Here is a 17,857-nt window from a genome sequence, read left to right on the forward strand (position 1 = left end):
TCAAGAGAAAGATTTAAAAAAGAAAGCCAACTTATTTTTAAATACTCGTCAAATAACCATATTTACAGAAGTGGGAAGTAACTAATTAGAGGTACTTTTACTCAAGTACAATATCTGATTACTTCTACTTGTACTCAAGTACAAGATACTATTACTTCTACTTTTAGTCAAGTACATTATCTGAGTACTTCTACTTTTACTCAAGTACAAGATCTGAGTACTTCTACTTTTACTCAAGTACAAGATACTATTACTTCTACTTTTACTCAAGTACAAGATCTGAGTACTTCTCCCACCTCTGCATATCTACCCTGTATCTGCTGTGCATACTGTATGATGATAAAGTATGTGTATCTGGAGAGCAGCGCCCACCAGCGGGGCGGAGCAGCATCTGTAAGCCGCCTCAGAGTCTCTGTTTCGGGGCTGAGCTAGAAGCTGCTGCCGGAAAGCCGGTCGGAACACTACGGAGGTTAAAGTGAGGCAGCGATGGACCAACAAGGTAAAGCCTTCTCACAGCACCGTACAATGTATGCAAACACATATACAGCAGATATTTATGTTAGTTTACCGTGTTTTGAGAGTGTTTAAATGCTGCCTTCGACGGTGGCTAACGTTAGCTCCGCGAGCAACAAGTTAGCATTTAGCTTCGGTTAGCTTGAGTTAGCTTCAGCACCACGGACAGCTCCACTGTTTATTACCCTGTGCTAATATAACCGTTAGTGCTATAGCTACTGCCGTTTCAACTTTATTCGACAATATGTCTTAAAGTTATCCGTGTTTATTCATTTTAGCAGTTTTCTGGATGTTGTGCACTCTCATTTGTAAACGTGATGTGTGCAGGGGATTAAGTTCTGCAGATAAAGTGTGTGTGTGTGTGTGTGTGTGTGTGTGTGTGTGTGTGTGTGTGTGTGTGTGTGTGTGTGTGTGTGTGTGTGTGTGTGTGTGGAATTGTCACCCGACACCATTGGAGATAGTTGTTCCTATTTTATTTCGAAATGGCAAATACTAAATTGAAAAGTAGTCTGGGTTTAGGTTGCATGTTATATTGCATATCCCTACTGTCTGGTACCACTACTCTATATGCGAGTGATGTATATAATAACCCTTTTTACTAACTTAATATTCATCTAGAAATTCACAAGATATACACACATGTATACTGTATATTATACAGTATGTGTTTTATGTGTAAATAACTTTTTTGACTTAATCTACCTTTGGGATGCACAATATTGGATAAAAAATAAAATCCAATATACCAATATTTGACTAAATATTTTTGCCCGATTGCAAATGCTATTGTCGATCAAAGCACATACCTGCCTAATTCCAACGATATTTAAGTTTCTTCTGTAGTTGATTTCACATATTATCCTTAGGCCCACAGACACACGCAGAATGGAATGCTTTCTCACATCTATTTCCTTCAATCCCCGTCTCGTCATTTGTTGTCTTGTTTCTTTTCCGTGCTCCTTTTTTAGGTTATGGCGGCGCTTCATCTTCCATGAGGTATTCCCCAAGGGTGATGGAAAATGGAATCTCTCCCCCAAATCTATCAGAGGAGGACATCGACTATCTGCGCACTGAACTGACTAAGGTGATGCGTGGGTGTCAGTCACTAAAGAACGACATTAACAACTCCCCCTCACTGTCGTTGAACTGTTTGTTTTCCAGGCGGAGGACGAGATCCAGACGCTGCGGCAGGTGCTTCTGGTCAAAGAAAAGTATGCAGTAGAAATCCGGAGTGAGCTGGGTTTGACCCCCTTCAGTAACATCAAACAGAACCTGTCCAAAGGCTGGCAGGAAGTCCAGACCTCCACCCCGTAAGTGCACCGGCATCCAGAGATGATCCCAGCTAACTGATATTCTGTCATTCTTTCAACACGTTTTGGCAGAAAATATAGAGATGTTCTGCCTTTCTCTTAATAATAGGGTTTTATAATATAATAATAGGCCCCCCCCCCCCCCCCGTGAAAAATGTTGAGATTTTTTTTCTCAATTCCTGCATTCTAGTGAATTTTCATAGTCACACTGCACTTCAGACCACCTACACTGGTGATGGTGTCTAGGTCTTTAAGTGTTAAACAGCTGAGAGCAGTCACTGCTGTTTTTGTGGTCTTCTTTCACACACACATCTTACCAAGTGTGTGTGAACATCCTCACAAACCAACACAGAACATGATCTATATCAAAGACAGAAAACTCCACACTGGTATCTGATCGTCAATCACCGGATAACTTTATTTTAACTATATACAAACTGGTGAATGAAATGAGCAACAAACGTAATGGATCCGTCGCGGCTTGTCAAAAATCCTCTCCAGGGCTTTCTGGTATGGAAAGTGTTCCGATTCCGGTCCATCTATGGATAAGCTCTGTGAAAGCTCCACAGAGCTGGCCGGGTGTATGGAGGACCGTGAGGATTGGCGAACCCGTTGGCAAACTCGTCTAAGGACGACCTAGTAGTAGTAGTCCTTGATTGGCTCAAGTTCACACCTTTTTAGGGGCGGGGCTAGTGATGTTGTCCCGGGGATGCTTAGGAGTTGATAAAGGAGATAATCCCACTGACGTCATCATTTGATTCCAAAAGTGGGTCTGGACTCGCGCCCATAGAGGCTGTTTACCAGTATAATGGCTCCCCCCAAAGTATAATTTATGTGTGGCTCCCCCCAAAGTATAATTTATGGGTGGCTCCCCCCAAAGTATCATTTATGGGTGGCTCCCCCCAAAGTATCATTTATGGGTGGCTCCCCCCAAAGTATCATTTATGGGTGGCTCCCCCAAAGTATCATTTATGGGTGGCTCCCCCCAAAGTATAATTTATGGGTGGCTCCCCCCAAAGTATAATTTATGGGTGGCTCCCTCCAAAGTATCATTTATGGGTGGCTCCCCCCAAAGTATCATTTATGGGTGGCTCCCCCCAAAGTATCATTTATGGGTGGCTCCCCCCAAAGTATCATTTATGGGTGGCTCCCCCCAAAGTATCATTTATGGGTGACTCCCCCCAAAGTATCATTTATGGGTGGCTCCCCCCAAAGTATCATTTATGGGTGGCTCCCCCCAAAGTATCATTTATGGGTGACTCCCCCCAAAGTATCATTTATGGTTTTCTAAGTTTTTTTTACTCACTGAGCACTCATTGCCACCAATGCAAATGCAAATGAGTGCTCACTGAGTAAAAAAACCACACAAATTATACTTTGGGGGGAGCCATTATACTTTGGGGGCCCACCAAAGTATTAACATGCTGTGGGAATCACTGAACAGAGCTCAGATGAGAGGGCTCTGATTACAGTTTTAATCCTCTGTCAAACTGCATGTTTTCTGCTATATTTGATGAGAGATAAAATGATTTTCTGCCACAGGAGTTTGACAGAGAATAACTGAAAGTACACAGTAAAATAACTTCATAGTAGCCTACTTGTGGTAGAAGTCCAACTAGTACTGACTCCAACAGTAAAGTACTTCATTGTATTTGTGGTAGTTGTCTAACTGAGTCCAACTCTGTGTAGACGGAACATCCAGTATTTCATAGGGTCCCTAGCGGGACCGTCCTCTTGAAAGAAAGGGATATAAGATAAAAGAACTGTAGGAAACGGTTCTGAACTGTTTCCTAATCGGGCTGTGCTTCTTAACCCCAGGTTGTAATCTGCCAACTTCTGCATGTCCTGCTTTTATTGCAGATATCTCACAGCCTCGGCGACTCTGGACGACATCAGCAACTCCAACATGTGAGTAACCACAAGCTTGCATGAAAATAAATAACAACATTTGTTTGTGCGTGTTTTCACGGCGCCGGGGTTTCCCTGAGGGTTTGCTCTGAGCTCTCTAAAGAGGATTCTCTGTTAAGGGACGAGTGATGGGATTTCAGAGCGCAACCCAGATCCTGATAATAGCCTTACCGCCCAACCCCCCCCCCCCCGCGCAGCAGTAGTATTACCGGAGAGGAGAGAGTTTCAAAGTGCAGCCACAGGGAGCCTGTTGTTTACTCTTTAACATTGGCTTGTTAGTTGGTTATTTAGAAGAAAAGTGTCCCCTTAAACCCCCAGGTTCAGACCCCCTGAGCATCATAGTGTCCTGCTCTGTGTGAAACCCCCTCTAAAGGCCACACAGGCAGAGCTCCTAGTCTACTGGGAGCAGTGGGCAGCTATTGCCCGGGGAGCAATTGGGTGTCCGGTGCCTTGCTCAAGGGCACCACGGCAGGGCAGGAGGTGAACTGGGACCTCTCCAAGTAGCAGTCCATACCTCATATTTTAGGTCTGGTCGGGGACTTGAACCGGCGACCCTACGGCTCACAGACCAAGCCCCTACCGACTTAGCCACTGCCGGATATTCATATATATTAAATATTTCAAGTTTACATGTAGCCTCGCTTCAGATGTTTACTTTTGACTATGTCCCACCAGATTGAGACGTGTTGCCATGGTTGCCCTGAGAGACGGATACATCGTTTCCTGCATGTTAAATAAAAATGCATCAAAATCCATGTCGTTAAGAATCCTTGACGGATACCGCCCTGTGCAGAATACCCCCGAGCATTACGTATAACATAACATGGTGATCCTGTTTGAGGCGGTACAGTGTGGAAAAGATCAGGACGGATTCAAGTGGATAAATATTAATATGCAGTAGCTTCAGGAAAACTGTCCTCGATGGTACGCTGTTTGTTTGTGTGTATTTCTTTTCAAGGAACGCCACAACAAATAAAATGCATATATAAACAGTGGAATTATGTAAACAAATATTCAAAAACTATTATCAATTTGTAATTTGCCACCTCGCCTAAAGTTGATAAAAAGATGTATCTGTGATATTGGACATATATCGATATATATACCAGATGTACTGTTGGTGTCACATCGTGGTTGACTTCATTTCTAATTCCTGCAGAGTTGCGAGGACACGGGAGTCCCTCTTCCACGCAGGTCATGTGACGTCCTCGGCTCTGTCCAACATGGGCGTGAGCATCACCAGGAGACTCGCAGACATGAGGTACGTCCGAAGAAACGCTTTGTTGTTGTAAATATGATGTGGTTACAAAATGGATTGGCTTTGAGTCTTAACGAGGCGAAGGACAGAGCTTGAGACAATAATAAAGACACCCGGATCTGGCCTCGTGGCGCCGGTGGGAAATGTCCCGTTGGTGGGAGCCGGGGGAAGCCCTTCTGCCTGATTCATGCAGCAGAGAGACGAGCAGAGAGACGGCAGAGAGACAGCAGAGAGACAGCAGAGAGACGGCAGAGAGACGCAGAGAGACAGCAGAGAGACAGCAGAGAGACAGCAAGTGGACGGCAGAGAGACGCAGAGAGACAGCAGAGAGACAGCAAGTGGACAGCAGAGAGACGGCAGAGAGACGGCAGAGAGACGGCAGAGAGACAGCAGAGAGACGGCAGAGAGACAGCAAGTGGACAGCAGAGAGACAGCAAGTGGACAGCAGAGAGACAGCAAGTGGACAGCAGAGAGACGGCAGAGAGACGGCAGAGAGACAGCAGAGAGACGGCAGAGAGACAGCAAGTGGACAGCAGAGAGACAGCAAGTGGACAGCAGAGAGACAGCAAGTGGACGGCAGAGAGACGGCAGAGAGACAGCAGAGAGACGGCAGAGAGACGGCAGAGAGACGGCAGAGAGACAGCAAGTGGACAGCAGAGAGACAGCAAGTGGACAGCAGAGAGACAGCAAGTGGACAGCAGAGAGACGGCAGAGAGACGGCAGAGAGACGGCAGAGAGACAGCAGAGAGACGGCAAGTGGACAGCAGAGAGACGGCAGAGAGACGGCAGAGAGACGGCAAGTGGACAGCAGAGAGACGCAGAGAGACAGCAGAGAGACGGCAAGTGGACAGCAGAGAGACGGCAGAGAGACGGCAGAGAGACGGCAAGTGGACAGCAGAGAGACAGCAGAGAGACAGCAAGTGGACAGCAGAGAGACAGCAAGTGGACAGCAGAGAGACAGCAAGTGGACAGCAGAGAGACAGCAAGTGGACGGCAGAGAGACGGCAGAGAGACGGCAGAGAGACAGCAAGGAGACAGCAGAGAGACGGCAGAGAGACAGCAGAGAGACAGCAAGGAGACAGCAGAGAGACGGCAGAGAGACAGCAGAGAGACAGCAAGTCCAGAAGAAGCCTTAAAATCAGGAAAAGTGACCTCGATGCTCCCGACTTTGTTTTGTTCGAGCTCTGATCTGATCTCGTGCATCTGGACGCTGAGCAGTCACTCACCTGTGTTTCTGTTTCCACCCTCAGAGCCCTGCCTCTGCCCAGCCCCCCACGGTAAGTGTGTGTGTGTGTGTGTGTGTGTGTGTGTGTGTGTGTGTGTGTGTGTGTGTGTGTGTGTGTGTGTGTGTGTGTGTGTGTGTGTGTGTGTGTGTGTGTGTGTGTGTGTGTGTGTGTGTGTGTGTGTGTGTGTGTGTGTGTGTGTGTGTGTGTGTGTGTGTGTGTGTGTGTGTGTGTGTGTTGTGTGTGTGTGTGTGTGTGTGTGTGTGTGTGTGTGTGTGTGTGTGTGTGTGTGTGTGTGATGAAAATGATTCAAACATAAGGAGTTAAAGTAAAAATGTGCTATAAGAAGATCAAATCAATTGAAATATGTATAAGTAAGTAATTGTATGATATCACAACATCAAATATGTTAAAATGTATACACACTGGAAAAAGAATGAAAACGAGGTGTTTTCACTTGAAATGAGTTCAAACATCTGCCGATAGAACGAGTGAAGGTTGCTCGGTGACACGTCTTGAATAAGAAGTGATGTTCAGATAAATCACATCTCGTAATCAGCTGGAGAACATTCTGAACTATCTGGACCAGAATCAGGAAGTTACATAATAAGTGCTCAAAGTGTTTCTGTCTCTGATGTTAGTTGGTGTGTACGCAGGGCCGGCCCTGACCAATTTTCCGCCCTAGGCAAGATTTTAGCTGGCGCCCCCCCCCCCCCCCCCCCCCAAAATGCAGACACTCACTATGATTCGCACGTGCATGGTTGTGGCATGACCACAAAAACAAAGATATTGACAAAAGATGTGTGCAACTGTATTTAGTTTCCTATCCATTTGAACATGATTTAAGTGGGGGGGGGCTCCTCTAGGGGGGTCCGGGGGCATGCTCCCCCGAGAAGACTTTTTATTTTATATTGAAGCTAAAAGCATCAATCTGGTGCACTTTGAGAGCAACATTAGGAGATCTATGGATACATCTCTCAACACCCATATGAAACAGAACTGTAAGCAGATTTTCTTTTTCTTTATGGATATTTTACAAATCACTCTCCTTTCAAACTGTATTCTTGTTTATTAATAACAACTTTTTTGTACTGTCAGTATTTTATACCTGTTTTTCACCTGTTCTCTTATATTTTATAACTATAATGATCATATAGAGGTGTGCCTCTACCTCACTGAGCTGAGGCTATCAGAGCCTCTCAGTCTTTCAGGAGAGAGCTCTCAAAAGCTCTCCCCCCGCGGCCGCTTACAAAGTAAATTCCAATGTTAATAAAAGCACACAGAAGCTGTGTACGTTTTTTGGGAGTTTGATTTATTTTAAATGAATACAAATACAAAATGAAAACCTATAATTGCACACTAAAACCATTATTTCAAAAAAAGAACAATTTCACATAAACCTTTGGTTTTTACTGGGACTGGGGCAGTTCAACTGGATTTGGGGGGGGGGGGGGGTGCCATAGTTTATGGGTGTTGTACGCAATATAGGCGTAGTTATGTTAGTATAAGATAATAAGATGTACTTTGTTGATCCAAAATCGGGAAATTGTGTTTTTATGAAATAAAAAATATATATATTTTTTTTTTTGTAACTTTTTTTTTTTCTTTTTTCGGCGCCACCTATGGGTTGATGCCTATACTGCCTATGCCGAGGGCCGGCCCTGGGTGTACGACTCAAGATGAGATGTTTTGATTTAACAAGATGACGCTTTGTCTAAAAACAAGACTCCCTTTCTCCCTGCAGAGTCACTTCTGAAGCGAGTGTGTCTTGCATCAGGAGTAGAGACAATATGTACAGCTATAAGTACTAATAAAAGCAGAGATTGCTGAACAGTGAGAGTTTGTAATAACTAGCCTACGGTGTGTCAGTGTTTCACAGTTTAAGATGCTTAAACAATAAAAATGTAAATATAAAAAATGTTTTTTATATTAACTCCCTGACGTTCTTCCTCTGCTCCTTCGGTGAGACGCAGGCTGAGCCACACCGTGAGTGTGCCGTCGATGAGGTGAGAAAACTATTACTGCTGATTTACTGTGAACGCAACCGGAGTTGAAGTGGAGTTAATTATGAACGCGCCGGTTGTTAATAATACTCTGTGTCCGCAGACACTCTGCGTTGAAGTCTTTGGATGAGGTGGTGGGAAGCGTGAAGGTGAGGTCATCAAAAACAAAGATACACTGAGCAGGAGAGAAGCTGCCATTGTGATAAATAGGTAAATCAGTAAACAAAGCATCACCTGTGTGTAGCTTCGGCTGAGGGAAGTAGAGGTTGCAGGTATTCATCATATCGTAATGAAATCAAGAACTTGCTGTAAAGTTAATTTCTGCTATCGCCAATACTGTTTAAAAGTAATAATAACATAAATACAAATAAAGACATTTGAAATGAAAGCCTCAATTATTTAATTAATGTGCAGGTTAAACAAAATAACAAAAATAAAGAAACAATAATTTGGGAAAGTTATAAATTAGTGAATATTAACACATTTGAAAGTCAATGAAATGTAACAGGAATAACATCTAAGGTATTTAATATATACATTTAAATCGTATTTATATTATTTTATATACTTATTTGCTTTTTAATTCAACCTTCACATTTATATAATTATTATGAGAGAGAGAGAAATATATATATATTATAGTTCTTTTGACACTTCTTGTATCCTTTCATCCTCTCTTTCATTCCGCGTTGCGTCCCCAGACAACACATGTTCCTGTTGTACTGTCACCTGAACCCGTCTTTGACCTTTAAAGCACTTTTCTTTTAGGATATTTAAACCTGTTTTCAGACTTCCCTCGTGAATCTTTCAGAAACGGGTTTATTGCCAGGTAGCTTCACACATACGAGGAATTTGATTTGATGTCGTGGTGCATACATAACATATAAAACAAGAAATCTTTAAGGACACTGTAATAAAATAGTTAAATAGCGATAAAATAAAGCAGTCATTTACAGTGAAATGGAATGCAGTGAATGATAGAATATGAAATAAAATTATGTACTAATCACTAATCGCATGTGTCCTGATTGGGTTTCAGGACAGGGTGAGCGGGTTCAAATAATGGAAGCGGCTCCGGGTCGAGAGGAGACGCTCAGCTCTCGCTCGTGAGCCTTCAAAGAAATCAGGAATAACTGTTTCCATACCTGTTAAAGATGTGATGTGATCCCTCTCTGTGTGTTACTACAATAAGGCTGATAGAATGTACTACCTGCGTGAAGGAGAACTGTTCATGTTAAATTGTGTTATAATTTCTGCATGTTTATTTATTAGTTATTTATTTGGGAGTACAGTAAACACATCTTCTGCTTACGATATGCATTCATTGACATTAATTGTGACATTTACAAAACGTTAAACTGCAAACAAGAAGTATTTTTGTACTCAGAGATTTTTCAATTAAAGTCAATTGAATGTTGTGTGGTGTCATCGATGGTCAAATAACTGCATTTAATTAACTGGAGAGAGAAAAGGCTAGTCAGTGGTGATTCTACATTAAGCCTCTGGGTGGCGCTAGAGGCTTGGAAACTGAACACTTTCTTTAGCGGTGTTTAGTGTACTGCATTTAATCATTTTTCGATTACATTCAAAGTTGAAACTGCCAGTCAAAATGCCTTTAAGGGGAAAACATCTTAACAACAACATAAGGTGGTTTCCTTTCTAACATCTGATTGTATTGCATCTTCAGAATCTGAAACAGGTTTATCACCAGGTGGGTTGACACGTGCGAGGAATTCGACTTGATGTTGTGGTGCATACACAAAAGTAAAAGAACAATTAAAAAAACAGATAGAAAAATATAACAGTATTTGCATAGAAATGGAATAGAATATGAAATAAAAATGGGCAGTAATAAAAAAACCTTTACTGCAGTTTCAGCCATTGTATACATTATTATATATGTTGAGGAATAATTTGCACTGCATGTCCTCCTCCTTCGTCCTCTGACGCAGCTGACCAACCTCAGCCCTAGCTAGCATATTCTTGTTGTCACCAGTTTGTGACCGGGAAACTCTCGGTCAGAGATAGTTATTGTTGTGGGACACCTGGAACCCATCCTTCTCGGGCTGTAGATGAGCCCGAGCCATAAGAGATAACTGTGATCCAGTGTCCTCAGCTGTTTAGTCTATCTATTGAAGAGTGTTGGTTATTACACTCTGAACTAGTTAAAACCTGGAGCTACAGGAGGGCTCTTCAGGATTGATTGTGGTATCTCAACCTGTGTCAACTCGTGGCCCGTGACATGTCTTGTGAATTCTCCGGCCGAAGCTCCAAATAAACCGTCAGTGTTTGCCATCAAAGCTCCAGCTCTCCTCGTGTCTCTCTGAGTCCTGACTCCAAATGCTTCAGACGTTTCCCCCTCAATACATACGTCTGTTTTACACATCAAAATTAATCACGCGGTATATTATAGCCAAACTACCCTCTTTGATAAAATATCTGATTTTAGAAGCAAAAAATTGTCGTTCCCTGACCGGGAATCGAACCCGGGCCGCGGCGGTGAGAGCGCCGAATCCTAACCACTAGACCACCAGGGAGTGACATACGGCGAGTTGTTTACATGTAATTTAAACCTGTCAATGATACAATAGTGTACGAGATGTAAAATAGTATGTAGCCGTTAGTTGTCTAAGATAAAACCATTGAAACATGTCACGTCACCAAACAATAAGATGGCTAATATGCAGTTAACGCACCGTTATTATCCGTTTGCTAAATTAAGTTATTTCAGGGGAAAACAACACTTTTCTTCATAAGTGTTGTGACGTAAAGCATAACAAACGTACATTCAACGTCTTTAATAAACCTCTCGCCCGAATCCATGTAGCTGTTATAAACGATACGACTGACATCAAGAATCCTGTCATGATTAATAATCTGTTGATTTAGGAACAATGTAACCGGAGTCTGGTTTAGCATTAAATGCAATCTACTTATTTATATAAAATAGTTATCACCGCAATAAACCGTATTTAATTGTGTCTTAATGTATATTATTTAATTTCATATTCTGTTCTTGGACATATCATATTCTATTTAGACTTCTTGCACAATTTTTTTTTATTGTATTTTTGTATTCTATTATATATGTTGCGTAATTGTTGGAGGAGCTCAGGTCAGAATCATTTAAATGGCATTTCTACGCTGTAGTTTATGTGCATATGGCAATATAACCTTTGAATCTTTGAAGAGTAGAAGCACAACGAAGTATGATTGATATCACCTTGTTGTCTCTTACCCTTACCACACACGTGTCCCGGTGCTCCACAGCCCCGCCCCTCAGCAGCAGCAGCAGCTGCCGGACAGAGGCTATAAAAACGGCTCTCTGATCCGGAGACAGACACACAGAAGCGGACAGAGAGAGTCAACCCAGAGACAGACACCACAGAGACAGACACCACAGAGACAGACACGACAGAGACAGACACAGAGAAGCGGACAGACAGACAGAGAGAGTCAACCCGGAGACAGTCAACCCAGAGACAGACACCACAGAGACAGACACCACAGAGACAGACACAGAGAAGCGGACAGACAGAGAGAGTCAACCCGGAGACAGTCAACCCAGAGACAGACACCACAGAGACAGACACCACAGATGGGCCTCAGTAACCACTAGTACTCCTTCCTACTTCCAGACATCCGCACCTTGCACCGCATCCTCTTCCTTAAGGTAGGTTCCACATACAATTTAAGTTTTATAACATTAAATATGTCGCATTTAAGTTTATATTTCTGCACAACCATGCTTTCATTTGTTTTTGTCTTGCTGGGTTATCTTCAGTGGTGTAAAGTACCTTTACTCAAGTACTGTACTTTTTGAAACTTAGTAGGCCTACTAAGTGGAGTAAAAGTACATGGTGTACTTGTACTCCACTGCATGTACCTTTACCATACCTTACCATACCTTTAGTTACTTCACAGATCTGGATGAATGATGTGAAATCTAATCAAGTGTTGAATCAGACTTTAGTTCCACCTGGAGTAAATCCACCAGCTGCCCTGCAGTCTACAAAGCCATTCAGACTAGCTGCACCTTCACCAGCTTTGAGAACACTTTCATGATCAATCTTTATAAAACATATCATATATATTATTCTGAAATGGACCACTCTGCACAACGACTACTTTTACTGTCGCTACTTTCACTATATTTAGATGAGAATACTTTTCTACTTTTACTTGAGGAACATTTTGAATGCAGGACTTTTACTGTGACAGAGTATTCCTACACTCTGGTACTTCTACTTTTACTCAAGTACAAGATCTGAGTACTTCTACTTTTACTCAAGTACAAGATCTGAGTACTTCCACTTTTACTCAAGTACAAGATCTGAGTACTTCTGTTGAATAGGTATTAATGCATGAAGCAGTTGTATAAGTGCAGACATGCTTTTGTGTGTTCCTTGAAATCCCCAAAGCCTCTCACCGCTCACCTGGAGTTAAGCTCTCCAACCTTCAGCTGCCTCTCCAGGCTGCTCACAGATCTAGATAAGGCCTTAAAAACAAATGCATGCACATTTACTCATGCATGTTCTCTAATATTCAACACATGTCCCTGCTATTTAAATACATTCTGGCAATGGTTATCCTAGCAGGGTTTTTGCATTAGAAATATCTTGGCTGAATAGTCTTTGGACGTCAAACAAATATGCCCTCTGGCACACTCCAGCAGGTTCATTTCACGATCATGCAGCCAGCTCATGCACTAAGCTGTCCGAGGTTATCTTGACATCACACACACACACTCTCTCTCTCTCTCTCTCTCTCTCTCTCTCTCTCTCTCTCTCTCTCTCTCTCTCTCTCTCTCTCTCTCTCTCTCTCTCTCTCTCTCTCTCTCTCTCTCTCTCTCTCTCTCTCTCTCTCTCTCTCTCTCTCTCTCTCTCTCTCTCTCTCTCTCTCTCTCTCTCTCTCTCTCTCTGGTTATTTGAGTCATGGGGAAACCAGATGCCATGCATCAGTGATGGCCTGCAGACGGGACGTGCTCTCTCACCTCATGTCTCTATAACCCTAAATATGTTGTATGTACTGATGTGTCATTTATAAAGTACTAAAGCTTCTCTTATGATTAATAAATGTGCATACTTACTAATTTACCGACTATGATGGCAGCTTTAGTCCTCCATAATCTGGCTCTTTTATGCAATGCTTTTTAAACAAGAACACAAGTGCCATTTATATCGGATCAAATCAAACAAGATGACAATGTGAGGAAAGGAAAACTTAAGGGCGTCCATTTTCTCATTTTATTTCCAGCCACATAATAATAACCTCCCGTCTCTCTTCCCGTCTCTCCTCCAGGTTTCCATTTTCCATCGTTGAGCAGTTTTCCGGAGAAAATGGCAGCGATTCCATCAACCGGCTCCCTCATCGCCACGCATGATTACTACAGACGTGAGTCAGGCAGGGATCATATGCATTTATACTACAGTCATTTCAGGGGAATTGGAAAAAGCATTTATTATTGCTTTTCATTCTGCACATGAGAACCGTATCATGTACCTCCGTTTGAAGCCGCTTTGTGTGAAATTAGACACGGATGAGGTCTTCTTACTAAAGAAAGTGTTTTATTTTGACTTTTTAAGGGCGCATCGGGTCCGTCTCCAGCAACAGCTCCTGTGGCAGCTCTGAGTTCGCCGGCGAGGTCATTCCCCACCCCCCAGGTCAGGAGAAAAGAGGAATATTTCATCTTTAAAGTGTGAAAAATTAGGGTCTTTTTGCAGCAATCTGAGCTCCTGTCTAAAATGCATTCTATATTTTGTTTACAGGACTTCAAAGACAAGACTCGGGTCACTGGTGGTCTTCATTTTTCTCTGCAAAGCCGCCTCAGCCCATCGTGCAGAATGGAGCCGAGTCTCAGAAGTGAGTGTCGAGTTAAACACATTAACATAAATACATTTAAGTTAATCAGGTGACGTTAAAGTTGTATTTTAAGCTAAAAAGATTAGGGTTAGAAAACTAAACTGCCAACTATATTAAAAATCAATTCAAGCAGACTATCTCTGTGATTATCATATCTCTGTGATTATCATATCTTTGCACACTTTTCTGGTTATTCAGATATACTGTATTTAGTTAACGGTAATGTTTCTTTTTTGTATTTTAATGTTTATTGTATAGTCCCGACATTTACAAACATTTTGAGAAACTGGGATGGACCTTTTCCACTATGTTCTGATATTTCCTGTAAGTAATGTTAATCACTGTTGATAACTGTACTTCCTGTGTGTTGCAGGAACAGCTCGTACAAAGTGGCTAACGGTCAGGTGACCTGCGTCGCTCGGGAAATGGTTTTAAACAGAAAAGTCAGCATGAGCAGCAACAACGGGAAGTCAGAAACACCGAACCCTCCCCCATCCTCCTCTTCCTGAGCCCCCCCACTCTCCTCTCCCCCGTCCTGTAGATGATGATGGTGTTCGTCACTTAGTCCATGCTTTGCTATTTTTGCCTCTGTATAGAATATTTTCATTATGACCAAAAGTTTAAAAAAAAGTATGTAAAAAGTTTTTTCATTATGTGACTTTACACTGTTGATAATAATTATATATTATTATTATAATAATAATAATAATAAAATGCTTTCAATCAGTAACTATTGTTTGTGTTTTGATGATTTTACACAGCTGCTATTCATCTTTATTGATTGTATGTCTATTTTTCACAAAAAGTTACATATAAAAGCTTTGTGATTTTTGAAGTCAAAAGCTAACTTTAGGCTATAAAGGAACTACAGCACGGTCACATGACTTCACGTCACCACCGCTAAGCTAAAGGTGGCTAATGTTGGGCTATAAAGGAACTACAGCACTGTCACATGACTTCACGTCACCACCGCTAAGCTAAAGGTGGCTAATGTTGGGCTATAAAGGAACTACAGCACGGTCACATGACTTCACGTCACCACCGCTAAGCTAAAGGTGGCTAATGTTGGGCTATAAAGGAACTACAGCACGGTCACATGACTTCACGTCACCACGCTAAGCTAAAGGTGGCTAATGTTGGGCTATAAAGGAACTACAGCATGGTCACATGACTTCACGTCACCACCGCTAAGCTAAAGGTGGCTAATGTTGGGCGTGATGACGTTTAGTCGTCTCACTTAGACTCTTGTTATCAACTACCGTTTTTGTAAAAAACATACACACAAATACAGGTGTGTCTTAATGTGTGATGACAATGCTTCTCTTTAAGGCATGATTTATACCTTAAGTATTACAATTGTGGAACAATTATAAGTCATATTTATATCTTGCGTTCTCCAGTTGTATTCATTTACTGGGAAACAGAAGTCAAAGTGACCTGCAACACGTTCCTAAAAACAGGTCAGTGCTCAGTTTCTGAAGACCTGCCAAACATCCTTCCAGAATATCTGCACTGCGTCAAATACTAAATCAGTCCACCTGCTGATATTAAATCTTATCTACACATGCAGCAAACTTATTTTAAGAGATATACATGAGACGCCTCGGCACATTGTTGTAAAGTATTCAGTGCGTTCACGTTACAAATGCTGCGAGGAACGAGAGTTTGATGCTTCCCTGCAATATGTGTGTGTTTTATTAAAATGCAACACGTGTTTGGACTACTGAGGGAAATAAAGTGGCATAAAACCTGACGTTTCTGCAGTATGAACAGGTTTACAAAACCAGGTACATAAATCCTTTGTAAAAATACACATAATAATTCACCATTTTGCACCTTAAAAATATTAATTTGCATCACATGTTACTTGTTAGACGCTTTTATCCAAAGCGACTCACATATTCAATACTGTGGACAATCCCCACAGGAGCAATTTGGGGTGAAGTGTCTCAGGGACACAACGACATGCTGACTGCAGTGGACTTTGAACCTGCTACCCCCTGATACGAACACCAACGCACAACCCACTGCACCACACGCTGCCTATTAATGATGTTGTGTTGTGATTTGTCAACCGCTTAGAGATCGTTGAATGTGTTGGAGCGCTAGCCAATAGGAGCGTGAGTGTTCCATAGTGATGTCATCATGTACTGGAGGCAGAGATGGGGTCGTTACTAAAAAAAAGTAATATATTACATATTACATATTACTTTAAAAAAAAGTAATATATTACACTACTTCGTTACTCTCTACATAAAGTAATTCGTTACTTTACTCGTTACTTTACTCGCAGGGCCGGCCCTCCCTGCAGGCAGATCACGCAGACAGCTAAAGTTTCAAATGTTTAGTTCAGTTTCCATGTCGCATAAGACTGATCCAGATCCTGAATGTTTTCCTATCTGACCGTGGCTGTCCTCTGTCTCCTGCTATCTGACCATGGCTGTCCTCTGTCTCCTGCTATCTGACCATGGCTGTCCTCTGTCTCCTGCTATCTGACCGTGGCTGTCCTCTGTCTCCTGCTATCTGTATATTTTGCGCAGTCTATCTCTGCTCACGCTGTTGCGTCGGCGTGTTCTCCTGCGTGTTGGCCATGTGTTGCACTGGAGCCAGACTGGAGCACACCGCAAGGACTTCAGCCGAGCACGTACGAACTGCGCATGCGTGAGTGGCAATAACTCTCCTTACCAGCAGGCGGCGGTAGTGTGTATTCGTCATTCAAAACAGGCAACAACCGGAAAACAGAGAAGAAGAACTACGTGTGTGTGTGTGTGTGTGTGTGTGTGTGTGTGTGTGTGTGTGTGTGTGTGTGTGTGTGTGTGTGTGTGTGTGTGTGTGTGTGTGTGTGTGTGTGTGTGTGTGTGTGTGTGTGTGTGTGTGTGTGATATAAATAAACAACAGCTATGTGCGTTAGCTTCACCTTAGCATGTGTTCTTTGCAGGTGTTTGTTGAGGTTTGATTATGACTGATTTTAGTAAGTAACGAAGTAACGCGTGTCGGGGCAATGTTAGTAACTGTAGTGTGATTACTGAATTATAAAAGTAGCGCGTTACACTACTCCGTTACCGACAAAGTAATATTATTACACCCAACTCTGACTGGAGGTAAACAAGGGGAATCCAGAGAGAAACTCCCTCTGGAGGGAACACAGGGATTGTAGCCTTTGCAGACCATTGACATGCACTAAAACCTATAGAACACCCAACAGGAGAGGGAACCCCACACAAAGCAGAATAGGGCCTCTTTAACTAAACGTTTCAAAGGAAAAAGTAAAATAATTGATTCTAAAATCTAGTGATAAAATAGTGTAACATGAAAATACTCAGGTAAAGTACCCTGCATGTGTAGTTAAGGATACTTGATTAAATGTACTGGGAGACATGGCACCGCTGGGTACTGCCAACATGATGGATCGTATATGGGCTGATTCTCTGGATGGACTTTCCGTGAATAAGTCGGGAACATTTTTTGCAACGTGCTTTTTGACCGAATAGCCTGAACAAAGTCTGGTTGAAGTTCTGCTTTTCGACAATCTGTCTGTGCAAACAGGAAAGTCAAACAGTCGTGGTCACATGCAGCATTTAGAGAAACACACAGGAGCACATGTTTTAACGTCATGATTCATGCCTTGAGACGTTGATCCAGAGCAGGGACAGTCCGGCATGCCCTTTAAAGCCGAGCTATTTCTGGCAGAGTATCACAGAAGCATCTCAGGTCCTAAAAGCGTCTCGGGAGCCCGGCCAAATACAATCACTGAGCCAACACGATCCCGTCGCCAGGCAA

The 17,857-nt window shown here is 42.5% G+C and overlaps 2 protein-coding genes and 1 non-coding gene across 4 annotated transcripts; 2 read left to right on the top strand and 1 right to left on the bottom strand.

Moving 5' to 3' along the window:
* Positions 1-403: 403 nt before the first annotated feature.
* Positions 404-9,633, top strand: LOC117449071 (tumor protein D54-like). 2 transcript variants are annotated; one of them, XM_034086448.2, is made up of 9 exons: positions 404-499; positions 1,482-1,597; positions 1,675-1,823; positions 3,684-3,731; positions 4,891-4,992; positions 6,240-6,266; positions 8,186-8,218; positions 8,319-8,425; positions 9,255-9,633. In XM_034086448.2, exons 1-8 carry the CDS (start codon positions 487-489, stop codon positions 8,392-8,394), a joined length of 564 nt encoding a protein of 187 aa, XP_033942339.1. In that variant the 5' UTR covers positions 404-486; the 3' UTR covers positions 8,395-8,425; positions 9,255-9,633. The 2 variants fall into 2 exon arrangements, with proteins under 2 accessions (XP_033942339.1, XP_033942340.1); XM_034086449.2 differs by having other exon boundaries at positions 8,319-8,364.
* A 1,047-nt stretch (positions 9,634-10,680) lies between these two features.
* Positions 10,681-10,752, bottom strand: trnae-cuc (transfer RNA glutamic acid (anticodon CUC)). Its single transcript has one exon. It is a non-coding gene; the product is annotated as a tRNA-Glu (tRNA).
* Positions 10,753-11,542: 790 nt separating this feature from the next.
* LOC117449076 (pancreatic progenitor cell differentiation and proliferation factor-like) lies at positions 11,543-14,807 on the top strand. The gene is made up of 5 exons (XM_034086453.2): positions 11,543-11,888; positions 13,517-13,609; positions 13,801-13,878; positions 13,984-14,077; positions 14,451-14,807. Exons 2-5 carry the CDS (start codon positions 13,555-13,557, stop codon positions 14,584-14,586), a joined length of 363 nt encoding a protein of 120 aa, XP_033942344.1. The 5' UTR covers positions 11,543-11,888; positions 13,517-13,554; the 3' UTR covers positions 14,587-14,807.
* Positions 14,808-17,857: the final 3,050 nt, after the last annotated feature.

The sequence above is a fragment of the Pseudochaenichthys georgianus genome, chromosome 7 (genome assembly GCF_902827115.2).
Source record: "Pseudochaenichthys georgianus chromosome 7, fPseGeo1.2, whole genome shotgun sequence".
In the NCBI taxonomy this organism is placed as follows: Eukaryota; Metazoa; Chordata; class Actinopteri; order Perciformes; family Channichthyidae; genus Pseudochaenichthys; species Pseudochaenichthys georgianus.

Bases quoted from the DNA above. Each gene is read 5' to 3' on its own strand.
- LOC117449071 (XM_034086448.2), top strand. The intron at 1,598-1,674 runs GTGATGCGTGGG...TTTGTTTTCCAG, and splicing joins TGCGCACTGAACTGACTAAG to GCGGAGGACGAGATCCAGAC. The intron at 1,824-3,683 runs GTAAGTGCACCG...CTTTTATTGCAG, and splicing joins GAAGTCCAGACCTCCACCCC to ATATCTCACAGCCTCGGCGA.
- LOC117449076 (XM_034086453.2), top strand. From the start codon at position 13,555: ATGGCAGCGATTCCATCAACCGGCTCCCTCATCGCCACGCATGATTAC. The intron at 13,879-13,983 runs GTCAGGAGAAAA...TTTTGTTTACAG, and splicing joins GGTCATTCCCCACCCCCCAG to GACTTCAAAGACAAGACTCG. The intron at 14,078-14,450 runs GTGAGTGTCGAG...TGTGTGTTGCAG, and splicing joins AATGGAGCCGAGTCTCAGAA to GAACAGCTCGTACAAAGTGG.